This window comes from Cotesia glomerata, linkage group LG7 (genome assembly GCF_020080835.1).
Source record: "Cotesia glomerata isolate CgM1 linkage group LG7, MPM_Cglom_v2.3, whole genome shotgun sequence".
NCBI classification, from domain to species: domain Eukaryota; kingdom Metazoa; phylum Arthropoda; class Insecta; order Hymenoptera; family Braconidae; genus Cotesia; species Cotesia glomerata.
In genome coordinates, this window is record NC_058164.1 from 10,398,063 (window position 1) to 10,418,399 (window position 20,337).

Consider the following 20,337-nt stretch of genomic DNA (forward strand, 5'->3'; position numbering starts at 1 on the left):
GGACGACAGCGTCTCAAGTTCATCATCGATATAAAGCTAAGAGGATTAAATTGATTCCAGAAGTGATGGAGACTTATGCTCTTTCCCGCCATTCATTTTTTTTCACTATTTGCAAATGTATTTTTTATGGACAAAACAATTATTGAGTATTTGTCAATTTACTCTTATAAATGACATTTTCATTTATCAAAAATATAATATAATAATAAATTGAGTGTATATTAAACAATTGAGCTCAGTAGTCATGGTTACCACCTATTTAGAAAAGTATTCTTTTGGATGTGCGTGACTAATTTAACACTATGTGTGTGCACAAATACATAAACATTTGAAAAACATGTGTATACACAGTCTTGCGTGGTCACTCACCTATGACACGCGCAGTTACACGCGACCTGCCACTGTATTTATATTATAAATTGTATATCCCAATGATACCCCATTCATTTCTTTGCTTTCCATAATATATACCAATTAAAGGCTCACCTTAATTTTGTATGTTGAGTAATGAGGTATAATCCAAATAACATTAATTATTTGTGGCAGACTTGACCTAATCAGCCTGTTGATATCTTGTATGTGACAACAAATTTGAGAATCATTTTCAACTATTGAATACATATTATACTGTTACAAAATGTTGAATATATACGAATAATAGCCATTCCCGCCCGCTTCGCTGAGCGAATTGTAATAGAAAATAAATTAAATTTTATTTTTTTATTTTTGTATGAATGTAACTATGCCCCGCAGATAAAATTGTAAGCATCGATACTGTTTTGACTTATACAGATTCCAAATTCCATCGAATTAGCCTGTACCTTTTATACATGTGATTTTTCTAGTTAATATTAATTATAACTTTCAATGCGCAATCATTATAACATTTCCATGGCTTTCTTACAAAAATGAATAATAATTGCCACGAAGAAAAAAATTTGAAATGAGCATTGAGTTTCAGTTAAAGTAATTGTAGGTCTCATAAGTGGTTGAAATCTGCCTAACTTAAAGTGCGACGAATTTTCCGTTAACTAAAATTTTCTTCGTGACATCAATTTTTTATAGTAAATTAATTGTACATGTTTTTTATGAATTCTATTGAAATAAGTAGCCAAATTTCTTTTCCACATCTCAAGTGTTTAAAAAATGCACTCATTTTAATCTGTTACATTCCCGCGATCTTGCAATAAAAGAATTTATCAGTTATGTGATCTGCAGAAGTAAAATGAATGTAAAATTCTTAGTCCGTTGACTAAATTACAACATATAATGTTAAATTTTGAAAACATTACAATCACTTTTCCTCTGCTGCCAAAGAGACGATTGTTGTGAAGAAATTTTTACTGAATTTATTGAAGTTTAATAGATATGTCCTAAGTTTCATGTCTCAAAAAGTTCTAGTTTATAAACGAAAACATTTTTTTACATTCTACTCATCATTTTGACATAACCCGACTAGAAATTGTAGTGAGGAATGCCGAAGAATTAGTGAGGGGCAAGTTTGGCTTGCCTAACTTAGGCAAGCCTAATTTGCGCTTTCTTAAATCCACATTAGGCAAAACGAAGATTGGCATGCCAAATTTGCATTCAATTTGGGACATCTAAGAAATTTAAACTAAGAAATTTTTCTCGATTTAAGTAAATTTTATTTAATTAAAGAATTTTTCGTTTTGATTGAAGACAATTAAACTCTTCAAAGTTATTTTCTTGGTTCAATAATTTTTTTCTTGAATCAAGTTAATTTTTCTTCAGTGTAGGTTTCCCAATCTTGGCTAACTCTTGGGTAATCATTGTGGCCGTGACTGAGTGACCCAGTTCTGGCCCAGGCTCGGGTAATAATTGGGCCGACCAAGGCTTGGTTGCCCAGTCTTGGCCCAAGCTTGGGTCGCCAATGAATCGCCAAGGCTAGGTTAGCCAGTCTTGGCACAAGGTTGGATAATCATTGGCATGGTCGAGACTGGGTTAACCAGTCTTGGCCCACGTTTTGGTCGCTAATGAATGGCCAAGACTAGGTTAGCCAGTCTTGGCCCAAGGTTGGATAATCATTGGCATGGTCGAGGCTGAGTTAACCAGTCTTGGTCCACGCTTGGGTCGCCAATGAATGGCCAAGGCTGGGTTAGCCAGTCTTGGCCGAAGGTTGGGTAATCATTGGCATGGCCGAGGCTGGGTTAAACAGCCTGGCCCCTTTGTCAACTCTGGGGGTTTCCTGCATGGGGTGTTCGAGTCTCGCGTTCGACATGTACGATTTTTAATAATTAATAATTACTAATTATAATTACTATTAAGGCGAGTGTGAAGTAAAGTTAAGTGTTATGTGTGATTAGTGTATCTAACTCCTCCATCATCTCCTTCCCCCTTGACTTATCAAATCTACCAATCAAAAAAACCTCTTCACATTAAAAAACGCTCCAAAAAACAAAAAAAAAATTACAGAAAAAATAAAATTGAATAATAAAAATAATATTAAATAAAAGCAACAAAGAATTTGTTTTTTTTTTATTCATGAAATATTTAAAAAATTTAGTCCTTAATTTAATATTTATACTTAAAATAGTAAAAGAAGATAAAAAAATAAGCATTTGTTATTATTAATTTTCGCTTGATAATAAAAAAGCTAAAAATCAAGAAAGAATTAGATTTGGATTCTTCGTTGCGAATTTGGTTTCCAAACTGCAACCTAATCAGGAAGCCAAGTTAGGCTGAGCCTTGCAACTGCGTTACATCCCAAACTTCGGCCTGGTTTGGATGCCTCACTTACTGCAAGTTTGGAATTCGGCATGCCTTACTTGCGCCAAATCACTGCCTCACTGAAATTTCTAGTCGGGAACCTACATATGAAGACAATTATCGCTAAATTCGTTTTTAGCTTATATCCAATTGAATTATTAAGAAAGAAGAATATTTAAAACGGTTGACCTTGAAAGCCATCTCTGTAATGTCCTGTTTTTCTTGAGATTCTTTTAAACTTTATATCTGTAGGAACTGTATTTGAAGAATATGAATTTTTTGATAATTAACACCCCCGCATAAACCATCTAGGAAAAATTTCGTATCGAATGGTTATAGTTTCGAGTCAATACGATCAGTGGTTTAGGCGTGACTGAGCCGCAAACAAAGACCATTTTCATTATATATATATATATATAGATTGACACGAAGAAAAAAATCTGAAAAACGATTGACCCTAAAGGCCATTACTGAAACTTCCCGCTAATTCCGTATCCAAGCGCTTAAAATTTTTTATCGTTAACACCCATCCTCGCGATCCTTATTGGAGGCGATTCGTTATAAAATCCCCTCTTAGATCATTTCTATATCACGTATTGAAGACTCCTCCTAAATTTGGAATTTATAAAAGCTTATAGCTCGGAAATTAAAAATTTTAATTGTTAACATCCACCCCCGCAAAGCCCTGTGAGGTGAGCTATCGTAAAATTCGTTCGTATATTATTTCTACATCTCTTACGAAAAATTCCTACCCATTTTGGAGTCTATAGGAGCTATAGTTTAAAAACAGGAATTCTTCATTATTAACGCCCCCGCAATCCTCCTCGGAGTGGGATATCGTAAAATTCGTTTATAAATTATTTTTACATCCCTTATACAAAATTCCTACAAAATTTGGAGTCTGTAAGAGTTATAGCTTGAAAACGGGAATTTTTCATTGTTAACGCCCCCGCAAACCTCTTTGGGGGAGGAATTTCTTAAAATCCGTTCTCACCTGACCTCTACATGGCAAAAGTAATATTCTTACCGAATTTGAAGTTTCTTGGTCCGATGGTTCCTGAGATTTCGTGATAAGTGACTATATCTATAGAAAGTCTCTTATATGTAGATATATACATATAGATTTTGAATTTTTTGCAATTTTAATAAGGTTAATACGTAGTTAGACTTATAAAAATGGATTGACAAAACCGTTGCCATAGACAATAATTCATATCACAATGTTGTAGATGCGTGGGTGGATGCATGGAAGTGCGTGGGTGGATGCGTGGGAGTGCGTGGGTGGATGCGTGGAAAGGTGTGTGGAAACGCGTTTAAAAACGTTCAAGTGACGTTAGGCATTTTGCCGGTCTTTATGAGCTCAAATATGAAGAAAAAGAAGTGATGCTCATTTGTTTTATTAACAGAAATAAATGACTTTCCACATAAAATTGAAAAAAATGGTAAAGGGTTGATGGAATTTAAAAAATTAGCAGCCTAAAACCTTCTACAATTAATTTTGCGTCGAATGGTCATGGTCTCATGCCGATCGGTCCAGTAGTTTTCAAGTTTACCGCGGTGGAAAAAAACAAAAGTTGCTTATATATATATATATATATATATATATATATATATATATATATACTAGCTGTTACTCGCCCGCTCCGCTGGGCACTTTATAGAATCGTATTTTTAGCTCTAGGCTTGAAATTTAATTAGAGTATTGTTTTGACTTGCACAGATTCCTAATTCTATCGAATTGGCATCTACCTTTTATCCATGTAATTATTCTAGCTAATATTCATTGTAACTTTCAATGTGCAATCATTATAATACTCCCGTGTCTTTCTTACAAAAATCAATAATAATTGATATGAAAAAAAAATTTTTAATGAGCATTGAAAGTTTCAGTTAAAGAAATTGCAGGTCTCATAAGTGAAGAAATCCGCCTAGTATATAAAACATAACCAATAGAATTAAAAAATTTATTTTAAACAAATGACAATCGAATAGAATAAATTTAGTTACATTAAAAATTCATTATTTTTAAGTCAAAAAAATATAGGTTCCGGATAAGTAATCACCAACATATCATGTACTAAAACCTTCTCTGAAACACGCTGCATCTTATGGTATAATCATTATTCCGATTGGTTCAGTAGTTTTGGCAGTATAACCGTACAAAAAAACCGGCTCTCCATTTATTAGTATAGATATAGATGAATCATTTTATTTACTTTTTTGGAAATTCCAAAAAATTTTAAAACATGTCAATGAATTTTAGAACAATTTTTGTTAATACATTTTTTGATTACTATTTTCGTATACTTCATACTAAAATATCAAGTTTCAAAATACTTGTGGGTCATTCCATGTCAAATCGACCAATAGTTGGAATCGACCCCTTTCGATTTGGATGAATTTTGGTCAGAAGTTTTCTTTTATCATAAAACGAAGTTCTGCCAAAAGAAGAAAAATAAAAAAATTTTTTTCGAAAGATATGCAAATTTAAAATTTGGCGATTTTTCCGGTTTTTCAAATTTGTTTTTGCAATATCTCGAATGCTATTATAGATACAGGAATGGTCTTTCGTTTGTTTGAAAAGGGACACTTGGGGCTATTGAAAAAAAGATATTTTGGAAAAAAATTTTGAAAAATGCCAAATTTGTCAAATTTTGAATTTTTGAAAATCGTCAAAGATGTAGAGCGCCATTAAAATTTTGGCTCAATTTTTTTTGTATGATACCTTGTGCTGATTTTAAAAGATCCTGAAATTTTTGGAAAGGGATTTTTTTTTCTTTCAAAAAAAACTTTTTTTTTGTTTTTTGCAACTTTTGTATAAGTTATGCAGATACATAATATTGTAATTTTGAGTATTTAAAAATGAAATGCACGACGTAAAAATATTAAATAATAAATTAATTCCAACTTTTAGACATAATCTTAAGTCAGGCTTAACGCATGATATAATTTTTTATTTTTTTAACGCATGATATATTTTGTCCGTTTTTTCAATTCAATTACAGTTTTTAACCTCAAATAACTCAAACAGATATTGATTTTCCATAAAAATTAGAAATAATTTCATGAGAATATAAATTTTTTTCGTTCTTTCGAATACTTATTTACTTACGAATTTCTGCACATTAATAGTTCTCAATCACAAATTACAAATTATTCCCATGTTAATAAGTCGACAAGTGGCGTCAACAACTTTAAATGAAGTAAAAAAAGGACAATTAACAAATTCTATCATGCGTTAAGGATGACTTATTTTAAGGATGCAAGATTATGTCCAAAAAATAAAAAAAAGTTGAAATTAATTTATTATTTAATATTTCCACGTCGTGAATTTGATTTTTAAATGCTCAAAATTACAAAATTATGTATCTACATAACTTTATCTTATTTAGAAGTTGCAAAAAACAAAAAAAAATTATTTTTTGAAATTAAAAAATTCATATTTTTGAAAAAAAAAAAAAAACCCCTTTCCAAAAATTTCAGGGTCTTTTAAGATCAGTACAAGGTATCATACAAAAAAAATTGAGCCACAATTTTAATGGAGCTCTTCATTTTTGACGATTTCTGATTAACGTGATCACTTGCCAGTTGAAATAAAATCATTTTAATTCTTTCATAATCCACTAAATTTACTCTTACTTGTGTTATTAAGAAAAAGTAGTAGCCGGGTGATTTCTATACACAAAAAAAATTTTTTGGTGAATTCTTAAGATAAGAAATGTAAAATGCCATATTTTTGAAAATAAACAAAAATATTTACCCCTGACAGGCAAGCTGGGTGAAATGTACCCACCTAAAAAATTTAACTATATTAAAATTTTACAGAATTTGTTCATGTTAAATGTTATTTTGAAATTATTAAACTATTTCAAAGTTATGTCTAATGTTAGGCAGAATTATTTGAGCTTTAATTTAAAAACAAAAAAAAATCCTTTGCCTTAATTGGATACTTGAAATTAAATTTTTTTTACTAGCTTTTTTACTCTCATTGCTGTTAGAGGAATACCGTTTACATGTTTGCCTGTCAAGAGTTAAGAGTATTACGATGTAATCTCATAAATCGATTTTTCGAATATTTTTGGTGCCTTCGTAATTATTAAAAAAATTAGTAAAATAGTGGACCCTACAACAGACCATTCTTGAAACTTTCCACTAATTTCAAATGAAAACCGCTCAAAATTTCACCTATTACGACATTTCGGAGCTTTAAAACGTATGAAATTTGTTCGTTAATGTTTTGTCTTTATTTCGGTATGCATATTTTCACCGGATATAATTCATTTAAAAAGGTTTGAAAAGCTGAAATTAACAAGTTTTTATTTTTTGGCGTTAGTAGAGCATACCTCGATGTGATATGCGCTAAAGGCATGCAAAACAAGTCGTTCATGTCTTCTCATAATCGTGTAAAACATTTTTAAGAATTAAAAAAAAATCTATTTTCTGGATTAGTTGGTCAGTGAGAAGCTAAAGTTTAACAAATTAGATGCTTGCGCAGAAATTACTTTTTCTCATTGTAATGCTTTATCAGTTTGTTGGTACTATTTAGAATTTACTCTATATAAATACTAAGACCACAAGTGATATGAAAAAATAAATGTACCACACTTGCTTCGTCTCATTGCATCCCTTGCTACTCTCCAACATTGTGCATGTGCACACCTTAAATGCGATGCGTAGAATGCGCTCTATTTTTATTGAATAATTATGATTTAAATATAAATTCTACATAAAAATGACTTCCTTATTGATAATAATTGCAATTACAAGTAATCATTGATGAACCCATCGTAAAATTTTTTACTATTTTTTTGTATAAAAATTTGGGCGTAACGTTACCGTGCCAACTATCTGATAAATAATATAAATATTATTTTCTTGTTGGAAACGACTTCTTGTGATGTGTTCTCTGTTGGTTTTATTTTATTTTTATTATATACCATTATCGCACGATGTCTCGAGGTATATAGAGATCTGATAGGATTGCGTGATTCCTTAACGGTATGTCGCGAGTTAAGAAGAGTAAAACTTGAAACGAGAACGTTGCATTATTGTTTGACTATCGAGTCAATTTATATCATGACGAAAAATATTAAGTTACAAGATAACATTGTTTACTTTTTTAAAAAATATGGTTTTAGGCACGATAATATATATTACAGAAAACAAAAAGTAAAAAATATATATATGTATATATAATTCAGTGATCGAGTGTTGCAAGCAATCGGATGCATTCCAATTGTCAATTGTGCCATACTAAATCACGAAAAGAGACAAAATGGGGGAGAAATAGAAGAGCACAGAGAGGGAAAAGCTAAACGATTGGACGCCAAATTAGTTGGGATACCGCGAAAAATCAATCTCCCTTTTATATGTTTTTTTTTCCTCTCATTTCTCATGGCTCTTTTCCAAGCGTTCACAAACCCGTCAGACCTGTCATTGCCAATTTCACATTGACCAAAATAAAATAGGTCCATTCTGAAAATAGTTTGTTCACAATCGAGGAAATACCTTTTAATTTCCACATTCTCTGGACGATTCGATTTCAATATAGATTTTCACAACAGATAAAAATCAAAAACAAAATAACAAATATAATTTAACTGATGGTCGATATATCTTCAAATTGTCATATTTTTTCTACATTATTTTCTTTTTTAACGAATTTTTAAAAATTAAATGTAATTTATTTTTACAACCAATAATTTAACATCTAGATAATTTTTGAACAACATAAATTTATTTAAATTTATTCAATGTTGTATATAAACTAAACTATCATAAAATAGTGATTCCGTGCAAATAAAATGAGAAATAAAAAAGAAAATACACGAACATGAACGACGTATCGATTACGAAAGTCAAGCAACGAAATCGTCAAATTAGTTACACGGGATATCTGCTATCTTGTGATGTATATTCCCGCTAAAATAGAGTGAACGAAAAAGAGAGAAAGTAGATTAGTTTAACCAAACGAGAAAAAGGGAACTAAAGGTTAGAACAAGTGATCGCGTGACAGGAAGGGTAGTACGTGGCCTCGACAATAGCCTCATAATATAATGGAACGGCGTCGAGCTAGTTCCAATACAATACAAGTAGGAAAGCTTATTTTATATTATAATGCCATCTTTTGCTTATCACAATGACAGAGAAATGCCACTCAATGTTCATTCTTATTTTATGCAGAAATCATCATTATTACTTTATTATTATCATACTACTGTCCTGATATACTAACTTTATGTATTAAGTCATTAAGCCTCCGTGGATTCGTGATCATTGTTCATAATAATGTACTCTGATATAACACGATCCGTTATTGGTTGAGGCAAAATGTGATCAGACAAATTCCAAAACGAATTTACCGCGAGTACAATTGACAGTACAATAGGTAAGGCGCGATAGAAGGGGCGGTGCTTCTGGATAACTGATTCTGCAGTATATATATGTATATATTGAAATAGGATGAAACGCGCGCACAGAGCAGAGTGGATTCCATTTGAGCGAGCAAACACAAGTTATAGAAGAGGGTAGAGGGGCACTATCACAACCGGGAACTCTGAATAAATTAGCGCGGTGATCGCGGCGATTTAATGGTCTTGATGACTATACTATAGTCGGTAGTACGGCCAATCAATGGGCTGAATTCAAGCGAGCATAAATAGCCATTTAACTTCGAGGTATATATCTGTATCTGTAATAATCTATATTAGTTTCTGGTTATTGCATTCCCTGATTACTGTGTTATATGATATTGGTTGAATGTCACGTGCAATTGTTATGGAAGGATAATTGTTTCCTTTGGGAATTAGTAATTTAGTTGGACGTTATTATGGGGATAAATCTGACAATGAGTGACATCACTGTGTTGTCAATTAAAAATGATAAAGCTCATGTGTTATTTTATGGCTTATTTTTGTATCTCAGTCCTCAGTCTCTTACTGTTCTCTTACCCTCTTTGATAATAAGCTTAAGGGATCAAGAGTACTCGCGCTTGCATTGCCGAACGGATAAAATAAACCAATAAAAAAGTCGCTCTCCACTTAGTGAAAATTGGAAAAAGTCTCATCATTGTCGCTGAGTATGCCACCGGCACACGACGACCAGAACCGAGTATACAGAGTGGCAGGTAAAAAGAAAAGAGTAAGGTTAAAAAAAGTGAAGAGAAAAGGATGAACTCGACGGCTGCTTCTAAATGCAATTAAAAATTTTAATTACTATTCTTTTCCTCGTAACAGACGCACTACCTTATTCTGTTTTTTTATTGTTTTTTTAACTAATATTCTCTCTTACTCTCTTTCATTTAATCTTTCTCGCTTTACTTTGGAAAATTTTCTTTGTCCGCTACCGGTTCCTGTGGCTAGTCAATCTGGTTAATTAATTGAAATATTTTGTGGTGAATTTATTTATGGAATCCTTGTTTTCAATGCGAAAAGCGCTATAAAAAGTTTGGAATGTTGATTATAACATTATGAGTAATAAGATAATGCAATAAAACAAACTATTTTTTTTTGTGAGTCTCTTATACGAAAATATGTTTGTCGTTTTTTGAAAGCCCTTTCCAAACATTAGTAAGATTCAAAACGTTTTAGTGGCCGTTCAAGCTAAAAAAATTTTCAAAATCATAAAATATTGAATTTTTATGTTTTCAATCCATTTTCCCATTATTCTCTCAGCATTTTTACATCAACAATTGTATATATGGAAAAATTTATGGAGAAGTGAATTGATAAATTTATGATATTCGAATTTCTTCTTCGTTGATAGCTTAAAAATGTCGTTTTATAGCCTAGAATAACATTTATTTTTTGCAGAAAAATAACAAATGCCACTCATTGAAAAAAAATTAAAATTTTATTTCAAAACTTGAAAAACAAACTAACGATGAAAAAGGAAATATTTATTTTGTAAAGATATACACTTCAAGACAAGATACTTAAATTCATGACTGCACAAAAAAAAAATTAGAAAAACGGTAGACCCTGAAGGCCATCCGTGCAACTTCCCGCTAATTTCATACCTACACGGAGAAAAATTAATAATCCACAGATTCGGTAGAATCTGGCGCCAAGTTCCGTTCAAATCCGTTGTAAACGGAGCGCCAGACTACCGAGTGTATTTACCGTAAGCAGAACGATATTTTCAGGTTGCAAAATTTTATTCATTCTACAGACCTTTTTTTTCTTCAATGATACTCTATAATAATACGTTATATATTATATTATCAATATTAATTAATAATGGTCTTTGAAAATAATAAATTCTATTTAAAATTAATTAAATTCATTGGCACAAACTATAGCGACCCAGATTTTTAGATCCTGACTTTTTTCTTATGGAGAAAGTGACATGCCACAGACTAAATAATTCGAGAATCCATGGTAATCCTTCTATAGATAGGAAACTACAGTTAGAAAAAGATATTTCACAGCTTGCACCTACACCCGCCAGGGTACGCTGGAATTATTTCTACATAAACTGTAGCTTCAAGAGGATAGTTTGTTATGAAAAATGCAGCCAACGCGAGATTTAAGTTGGTACCAATTGTCAATATTTATTATAATTACAAAAAATACTAAAATCCGAACAAAAACAGTTTCACTGTAAAAAATCTCGCCAAGTCCACGTTCATAAGACTTTTAAGAAAAAAAATTTTTTTTTCTTTACAAAAAGATATAAAATCAAAATATTAAAAAATCCAAGTAACCGATATGATTGTATATAATTTTCGGAAATTAAAAAACATTTTGTTGTAAATTTAAAAATTAAAGAAATAATTTTGGAACGTACTTGGTGTGCGTCATTGTGTATGTCAAATTTTTTTTCAGTCTTAGAAGATAGATTTTACGAATTTCATAAAAAGTAAAATATTTTGCAACCACGCACACTAAATTTTACAGGGAAAATTTTAATTTAAATAATTAGATAATTATGATTAATAATTAGTTTAAAGCTTCATTGTATTCAAAATTTTTTTTTGAAAATCTTAGATTTTTTGAAAATGATGTTTTTTAAAAATTTTTTGTAAGATTAAAATTTTTTTTTTGAAATTTTAATTTTTTTGAAATTTGAATTTTATTGAAAATTTTGTTTTCTTTGGAAATTTCAAATTTTTTTTTTTTAAATTTGGCGTTGAAACTTGTTTTAGACAAATAAAAATTTAAACATACATTCAATCCGAATTTAATCCCGATTTTTTGTGTACTACACTGCGCTACAACTGCTTTTAGTTTATTCAGAAATGGATCCACGCTAACGCAAATTTTTAATTTTTTAAGTATTTTTTACTAGCTTAGATAGTAGCTATAATTATTACTGATGGTAACTGTAACCATCAGGTTATATTAAGAATTACGATTTTGATAATAGTAGTAACTAGTTAAAATAATAATAGCTATTATTACTGATTATCATCATAATAGTAGTAGTAACCATCAGGATGGTAACTACTACAATTCATATGGTTTACATAATTATTTAAATAATATTTACTACTATCGAATTCAGTTAATAGATTTTACCATAACTATAGTTATACTATCTATAGATAGTAATCTCTACTATAAAATTTTCTCCATGTAGGTGCTTAAAATTGCACTAATGATGTTTTTGAGCTCTCCGAGCTCAAAAATACAATTTATGTGTTGTTTTGAGCTCTCTGAGCTTAAAGGGATAGCTTTTCTATGCTTTTGAGCTCTTCGAGCTCAAAAGTCTAATAGAAGTTTGATAAAACACAATTTTTTAAATTTTCAAACTGCAATAACTTTTGAATAAATGAATCGATTTTTACGCGGTTGGCAGAATTCGACGCAATTTTTTAAGCCCCATGAAAAATTTGTAAGTTTAGTTTGATCGAACCAGAAATTTCGGAGTAATTCTGAAAAAACACTTTTTTCGGTTTTCTTTCGTCAACGATAACTCACGAACGAATGAATCGATTTCGACCGGACCGGCGGCGATCGACGTGGTTTTTGATGTTAAGAGCTGATTAGTTTTTGGAATCGATCGGTAGAGCTGTTTGAACGTTATTCCAAAAAATGTCGGAGTTATGTTGAAAAAATCCTTGTTTCTAAATATTTCGTCGAGGATATCTCTCGAAGCAATCAACTCATTATTACGTTCTTGGCGGCGATCGACACGGTTTTTAAGCTCTAAAAATTATTCTATTTCACCAAAAACGATCCGAAAAGAAATATCGAAGTTATGTGAAAAAAACACTTTTTCGGTTTTCTTTCGTTCACGCTATCTCTCGAACGAATCAACCGATTTTGACCAGATTAGCGGTGATCGACGTGGTTTTTCAAGCTCAAGGGCGGATTAGTTTTTGGAGTTGATCGATGAAGCCGTTTAAAAGTTATTCCAAAAAAACCACTTTCAAAAAAAAATTTTTTCCGATTTTTTTTGAGATTTCTCAAAATTTCTCAAAATCTATCGGTCCGAATCGATTCAAATTCATAGAAAATCTAAGTTTGAGGGAACTCTTTAGAACGCCGTTTAGTAGATTCCGATCGGTTCAATCTTTCAAAAGTTATAAGCGATTCACATACTTACACACACACACACACACACACACACACACACACACACACACACACACACACACACACACACACACACATACAGACATAGTGACAACCTCGCGGGGATAGTCAGGGAAGCTTCCTGTGACCTTCAAACGTCGAGATCTGATGAAAACTCGATTTTTGCAAAACGGGGTGAAAACAATAACTTCCCGATTTTTGAAAATCTTCGATTTTCTTAGCGGGAAGTTAAAAAGTTTGTAAAATCCAAAAGTGCACGACTCAAATGCTCGTTTAATTATGAAATATTAAAAAAAAAAAAAAAAGTCGTTCAAAATTAGTTGCCGAAAAAACAGCTGTACTAGGAAGGTAATGCACATGCGCCCCTGGTGGAATAAATGTACATAATATGTATATCACCATCCATGTAAATTTTACATGGATATAAATAGATATACCGTCTTTTGGCTTTTTTATTTTATTAATTGTACATGAACGACACTGAATTACCTAACCATTCGCATTTAGTGACCTACAATTCTCCTCAAGAATTAAAAAAAAAAAATTTTATTCAATTGATGCATTTTTTCGAAAGTTAGAGTGTTTTCAGAGTTTTCAGGGTTTCATACATGATGGACAGGAAAATTTTTTGACCTATTTTTATGTTTTTTTTCCGTTTCTAGTGCACTAAATCAATTTTTGAAAAGTATTAAATTAATCTCCATTAAATTATCTTGACAATAGTATGCAAAATATCTTGATTCCGTGAACTAACAAGACTATAATAATGAAAATAGTTGCCGAAATGAGGTGAAAAAAATTTTTCGATCGTAAAGCACTCTCTGATGCTTCGCATCATGAGTCGTGCAATAAATTCTAAAATATGCTCAAATTCTTGTTTTTTTATGTTTTAAATAATCATTCGGACACCGGGGTGGCATTGTAACTTTTTCTACGTTTAAATAGCTATTATTACAGTTAGAAATAGTATTTATTATCAATTGATCATTATTTATTATAGTTAATTATTTCCATATAGATCCAAAATTATTTAGTTACGAAATTATCGAAAATGTGATCCTCGACTTCTTATTGGTTACAATTGAAGCGCGCGCGATTAAAATTTTCAGTGTTAAAATAGTTTTGAGATTTACCTTACTGCTACTTTTTGGAAATTTTAAAAAATTCATAACTTTATAGCTTTTAAAGATTAAAATAAAATAAAAATTTACCAGGTAAAGATTTTTCAGTGCATAAGAAGACATGACGAAAAATTAGTTAAGAAAAAAAAATAAAATTAAAAAAAATTAGCTGATTTTATATTTTTATTTTTCAACTGTTGGCTAGCAGCTTAATCAGTTCAAAATGATGGTACAATTTTTCGACTCGGGATATAAAGTGACATAATTTTTGAGAAAAAAAAAAAAATTTTATTTTTGACGATTTCGAAGTTTTGAAAAATCCTGGGTGACCCCTAGAAGTTTATCAATCGAACTAATCATTAAAAACCGTTATTTTGTGAATTGAAACGTAGTTTAATTGTAGACACAAAAAAAAAACATTTGGTATTTTTGTGGCACCCTAATAAATAGCGTTTTGCAATTTGCATAATCAATCAATGAGGGAAAAAAATAACGCAGCGATTGTGATAAAGTATGAGTTAATCTCATTCCGATCGATATATGTTTAAACACACGCGACTGCGTGGTTTTATCGCTGTCATCAGATATAATTAATTAAATTTTCTTTGATTAACCGAGCTTGTTAAATTATCCTTCTGATCTATCCATTATACTGTACTACTATATTATTTATATACTTAATATATAACCTCATAATTACCGCACCGATCAAACTCACCTGAACTCTAACTTCTGGTAGATTGACTTTCATCGCAAGTTCTTCTCGAGAATAAACATCAGGATAGTGTGATTTCTCAAAAGCTCGCTCAAGTTCGTGGAGCTGGTAAGTTGTGAAGGTCGTCCGATTACGACGATGTTTCTTTTTACTGTTGCTACTATTAGCGTCATCGTCACATCTTGGTCCAAGTTCTTCATCACTTCCACCTCCCGTCGAATTACAACTATTTTCTCCTGTTAATCAAAATTTTTGTTATAACAATAAACAATACAAGCTTTAATAAAATATTAATTTGACATGTATATTAAATATACTATATTTAAATAATTTCGTAACAAGTATATCATTTTTTCGAGAGAGAAATTACGGTCTTAATTTCTTAAATTATAGTAATAAAGCTTTTGTATGTTATTTAGTGTATAGGTAGTTTTTGTGAGTAATATAAATTATTGTGTTACAAGCACATTATTTTATTTAACAACCATGTTGGTTCTTATAAATAATAATTTAAATAAAAACGTGCATTTATATTAAATATTACCTTTTAATTAAGTCATTCGCAACATCTGTTTGTTTGTTTGCTTGTCTGTCCGGCTACGCGTTTAGTCGTTCTCTATTTAAAAGGACGGATTTTGATTTAAATTTATGAGTATTTCATTGATTTTGTTAGTGTAAAGGTTTTATAACTCAATGTAATAGCTAATAAAATTTTATCTTGTTTAAAAACATTTTTTAATAGATAAAATTTTTCAATTCAATGAAAAAAAAACCTCGATAATTAATTTGTTTGAATTCATATAAATAAATTGAAAACTATTTTTTTTACTTTTAGTCGATGAAAAATAATTTATTTCAGTGGCATGGACTTTATCGCTTTAATCCGAAATTGGTTTAAGAAAATTTTTCGGCTATTCATGATAAAAAGTGCACTACTCATATTTAATCATTTTTTCATTCAATCGTATTGATTAATCGAAGGACAACCAGAACTAGTTGATCCATTGAAAGATCACAAATGTAGAATAAAATTTTAAACTAAGAGAAGTTTATTTATGTAATCTGACTAATATGTAATCATAGATTAGTTTTAAACATTTGTCACGCAAGAGATTAAAAACAAACTATGAGTCATCACAAAAATAAATGTTAAATACGTTGAAATGAAAACTTCATTTGTTTAATAGTATAATGCGAACCAAGGGAAGAAAGTTAGTCATTCCAACCCGTGTGGAAAATTGTCACCCGAGCCGAAGGCGAGGGTGACAACCACGCGGATTGAGATGACTAACTTTCTTCCCGCGGTTCGCATACTTCTTTTTACCACACCTCGCATGGAAAGTTATATTATAAATAAAATTTTTAATCTTATTCTTGGTTAGGATACATAAAATAAAAAATATATAATAGTTTTTTTTTTCAAGTAAATACTACAAGTCACTGACATGTGGATTCAAATTATTGAAATAAATTATAACTTATATTGTAATCATAAATTATCAACAATCATTCATCGTAACTTTATTTGGGAAAATTATTACAATTTATAAGTAAAAATAATGAACATTTAAAAAAATAAGTATATTAGTTCGAACAAATTAGAAATTAATATATGTGTGAAAAATAATTAAATTCAATGACTGTTATTGTCATAAATTTTATAATAGTAATTGTTAATTATAATATTATCAATTTTGCACTTATCAAATTTTAAATTTGGCGTTGAAAGTGTTGGCATCGAATTATGAGGTTGATGAACGCCTTTCAGGCGTTTTGGATATGGCAATGAACTTGAAGAAAAATTGCCTGCAGCCTTGCTGTGATAAGATAATGTTTTAGGTACTTCATTTGATTTTACAGATGATGTGTTTGACATTTTAGCATCTGATTTCTTCGCTGTCGGTCGTACTTTGAAAATAGGGTCTTGAGCCGAACGCGGTGAAGTTTTTTCAACAAATACTGAATCAATATTTTCAATTGACTCTATTACAATTATTTTGTTGCGATCTTGAGCTGAAGTTAAAGGACAATTATATGGAAGTTCAACAATAATTGGTTGAGTATCTCGCTCAGGACTTCCGGCTGGATGTAAGTCATTCTGAGTCTCATCGTCAAGTACAATAGGTGGCAAATCTACAACATTTATAGAATCTAAAGGAATAACAGTAACTGATTTTTGATTTATATGAGAATTTTCTAAAGTTTCTGGTAGTTCTTTAAATGTTGGAGTCTGAGCCGAAATTTCGGTGTTATAAATACCCGTCGATGTTGATGGTTTTTCAGCATCTACAATTCTTTCAAAAATTCGCATTTTATTTCCCAGCGAGTTTTCTATGTAACCTTCAGCTACCGAACTTGATCTCCAGCCTCCGTGATTTTTTATCATCGTAAGAGTTGCTCCCGAATTCGCCAATAAAGTGGCTGACGTCCGCCGAAAGCTGTGCCCAGTGTAACGCTCAGGGTTTTCCAACTGCAAAAAGATCGCCATCGTTTTTGGGACTTCACTGAATTTGTTTTTTCCGATCACCTGTTTTGTACATTTGCCGTGGTGATAAAATAGAAAAAATCTATCCGTCGTAGTATCATTTGGTCTTAGAGCCATGTATCCTTGAACTTTTCTGTAAAATTCATCTCCGATGACGAAAGATCGAGGGTAGTAATTTTTCGTATCCGCTATTGTTACTACGAATTTTGAACCAGTATCTTCAATATCAGTAGTTTTTAAATTACAAAGTTCGACTGTTCGTAATGCACCAGATACCTCGAAGATAGCGATGACCTAAAAAATAATAAATTCCACTTACCCGTGAAAAAATTTTCTGATCAGACTATATCAGGCCTGATATAAATCGTCCATATCAGGCCTGATATGGAAATTGGCCATATCAGACTATATATGCCTTGATATAAGTATATCAGACTATGTACCTGCCCCGGTAAAAAAAATTATATATCATTATATTACATAATTATAATTGAAAAATGGCCCTATATAATTATGTATAATTAGGTATAATTATATATAATTATTTCCATAGAAAAAAAAAAAATCGGCGCGAGTGGGAATTGAACTGGGAACCTACCGCTTGAAAGACTAATTCACTACCCGTTTACCTAAGAGACTTACTTGGAGAACAAAGTTTATTATAACTACAAGTAATGCGAATCGTATACATGATCGATTCGTAGTGAACAAAATTTTTTATCTAATTTATTAATTATTAACTGTCAATATTTATATATAATAATGGTATCTATATGTAGATGTATAAAATTATCTATGTATACATGAAATCGCAAAAATGATTCTACGATATATTGTTCAGGGTACTTCGTTGCTTTAAAATTTATAATTTCTTTGAAATTAAAAAAATAATCGAGGTAAAATGAGAATTGAAAGCTTAAATTTTAATAGAATTATTTGTTTAGTATATGGAACTATATATTGCTGGAGGGCCTGGCTAACAATTTTTGAACTTGACAAAACTAATAATTTTTGTGAAATAAAATTTTTTTTTAATTCCTATTATTTCATCCGAAAAATACTATAAATTAAAAGATTGTTAATCATTGGAGTAACAGACTCTTAGATAGAAAAAGAGAATGTTTTATAGTAATCACAAAATACTCACTGGAGTAAAATAATTATATAGAATTCTATATGATTCATATATAATTTCATATGAATTATATATACATCTATATAATCATAAATGAATTACATATGCTTCTATATAATTAGATATGAATCATATATAATGATAAATAGTTTTTTTTATTCGGGTATGCCTTTATATGAGTACATAAGACTACTTATGTGCTGGTAAGGGTATGAGTATATCAGACCATATGAATCCATATCAAGTTATATCAACCCTGATCAGGGATTTTTTTTTCAAGTTTATCAAAGTATATATAACTTTATAAGGTTATATCAGGGCATATCAGGACCTATTAAAAAATAATGTAAAATTAGATATGAGCATATCAAGCTATATCAAGTCTGATATAGACATATCAAATTGATAAGGCTTGATCAGGCCTGATATGGCCAATTTTCATATCAGGACATATCAAAAATTAAATATGGACATATCAGATCATATCAGGCCAGATATGAACATATCAAAAAATTTTATATGGCCTTATCAGCTCATATCAAGCCTGATCAGAATATTTTTTCACGGGTATAGATTTTTGTAAATAGTAGATTAATCGTAAATTAATAAATATTTGTAAATATATAAATATATGTAAATAAATAAATAATTGTAAATATCGAAGTAGTTAAATATTTTTCGAAAATTATAGACTGTATGATATTTACAAATATTTAACTAATTGTCACATTTAAAATCCGTAGATAAGTCACTATAAAATTCGAATACATTTTGACTTACCTTCATTGCTAAGTAAATATTATCTGGAGCTGTCTCAATAAATTTTTTTACGTCACCAAGAGAAAAAACTTTAGATTTTTTCGGTTCAAATCCTTTTGATTTGTTTTTCAAAAATTGTTTGAGCCGTTTATATTGGTCAATATTAATTCCCTTGTGAAGATCCATCACTGACTTTAACATCGACCAACGGCTCCAAAGCGTAGTAGGCTTTAATGTTTTCGCCAGTTCATTAAAATAAACCAAAAGGACATCTTCTGAGATCGATTTTACTTTATTATTTTTCATCCATTTGCAAAATTCTTCATAACAATTTGTGTATTTTAAACTAGATTTTAACGGTAATAAATTTTTCACGATATTTTCCGCTTCATTTTCTATATTTCTTGTTGATTCATCATCTGTAATATCACTAAGACTTTATTTTAGAGAGATACAAGGTTAGAATTAAATTGTTACTGCTCGTTGCTAGGCAATAGTTGCGATTATTTTAATTATATTTTGTCGGGAAAAAAGTTGACTATAAGACAGAATAGAAGAATTCATTCTAGCCCTGTCAAAAAAGTCATACTTTCATCCCTCTTGACAAGGCAAAAATTATAACTTTCCACGTAGGTGTGTGAAAAAAGGTTTTTTTGTTATTTTATATAAATATGGAAATTTGATTAGAACTAAGAATATAAATTTCTACAAGAAAAATTTTAATCGACTAATTTCACATGAAATTTAGATTTTGAAGGGAATATATTTTTATAATGGATTTAGCATTAAATCATTCTAATTTTCAAATTATCTATTTTTAACGAAAAATTTCGAGATATTTTCTTTTGCCATGTTAG

At 30.4% G+C, this 20,337-nt stretch overlaps 1 protein-coding gene across 2 annotated transcripts in view; it reads right to left on the reverse strand.

Annotated features, from left to right (window-relative positions):
* LOC123268950 (retinal homeobox protein Rx1-like) overlaps positions 1–20,337 on the reverse strand; it is a 69,630-nt gene that overhangs the window by 26,664 nt on the left and 22,629 nt on the right. For both annotated transcript variants that reach the window (XM_044734413.1, XM_044734414.1), the window contains exon 2: positions 15,105–15,337. In XM_044734413.1, the coding sequence (XP_044590348.1) occupies positions 15,105–15,337 (233 nt within the window). The remainder of the gene's footprint in view (positions 1–15,104; positions 15,338–20,337) is intronic.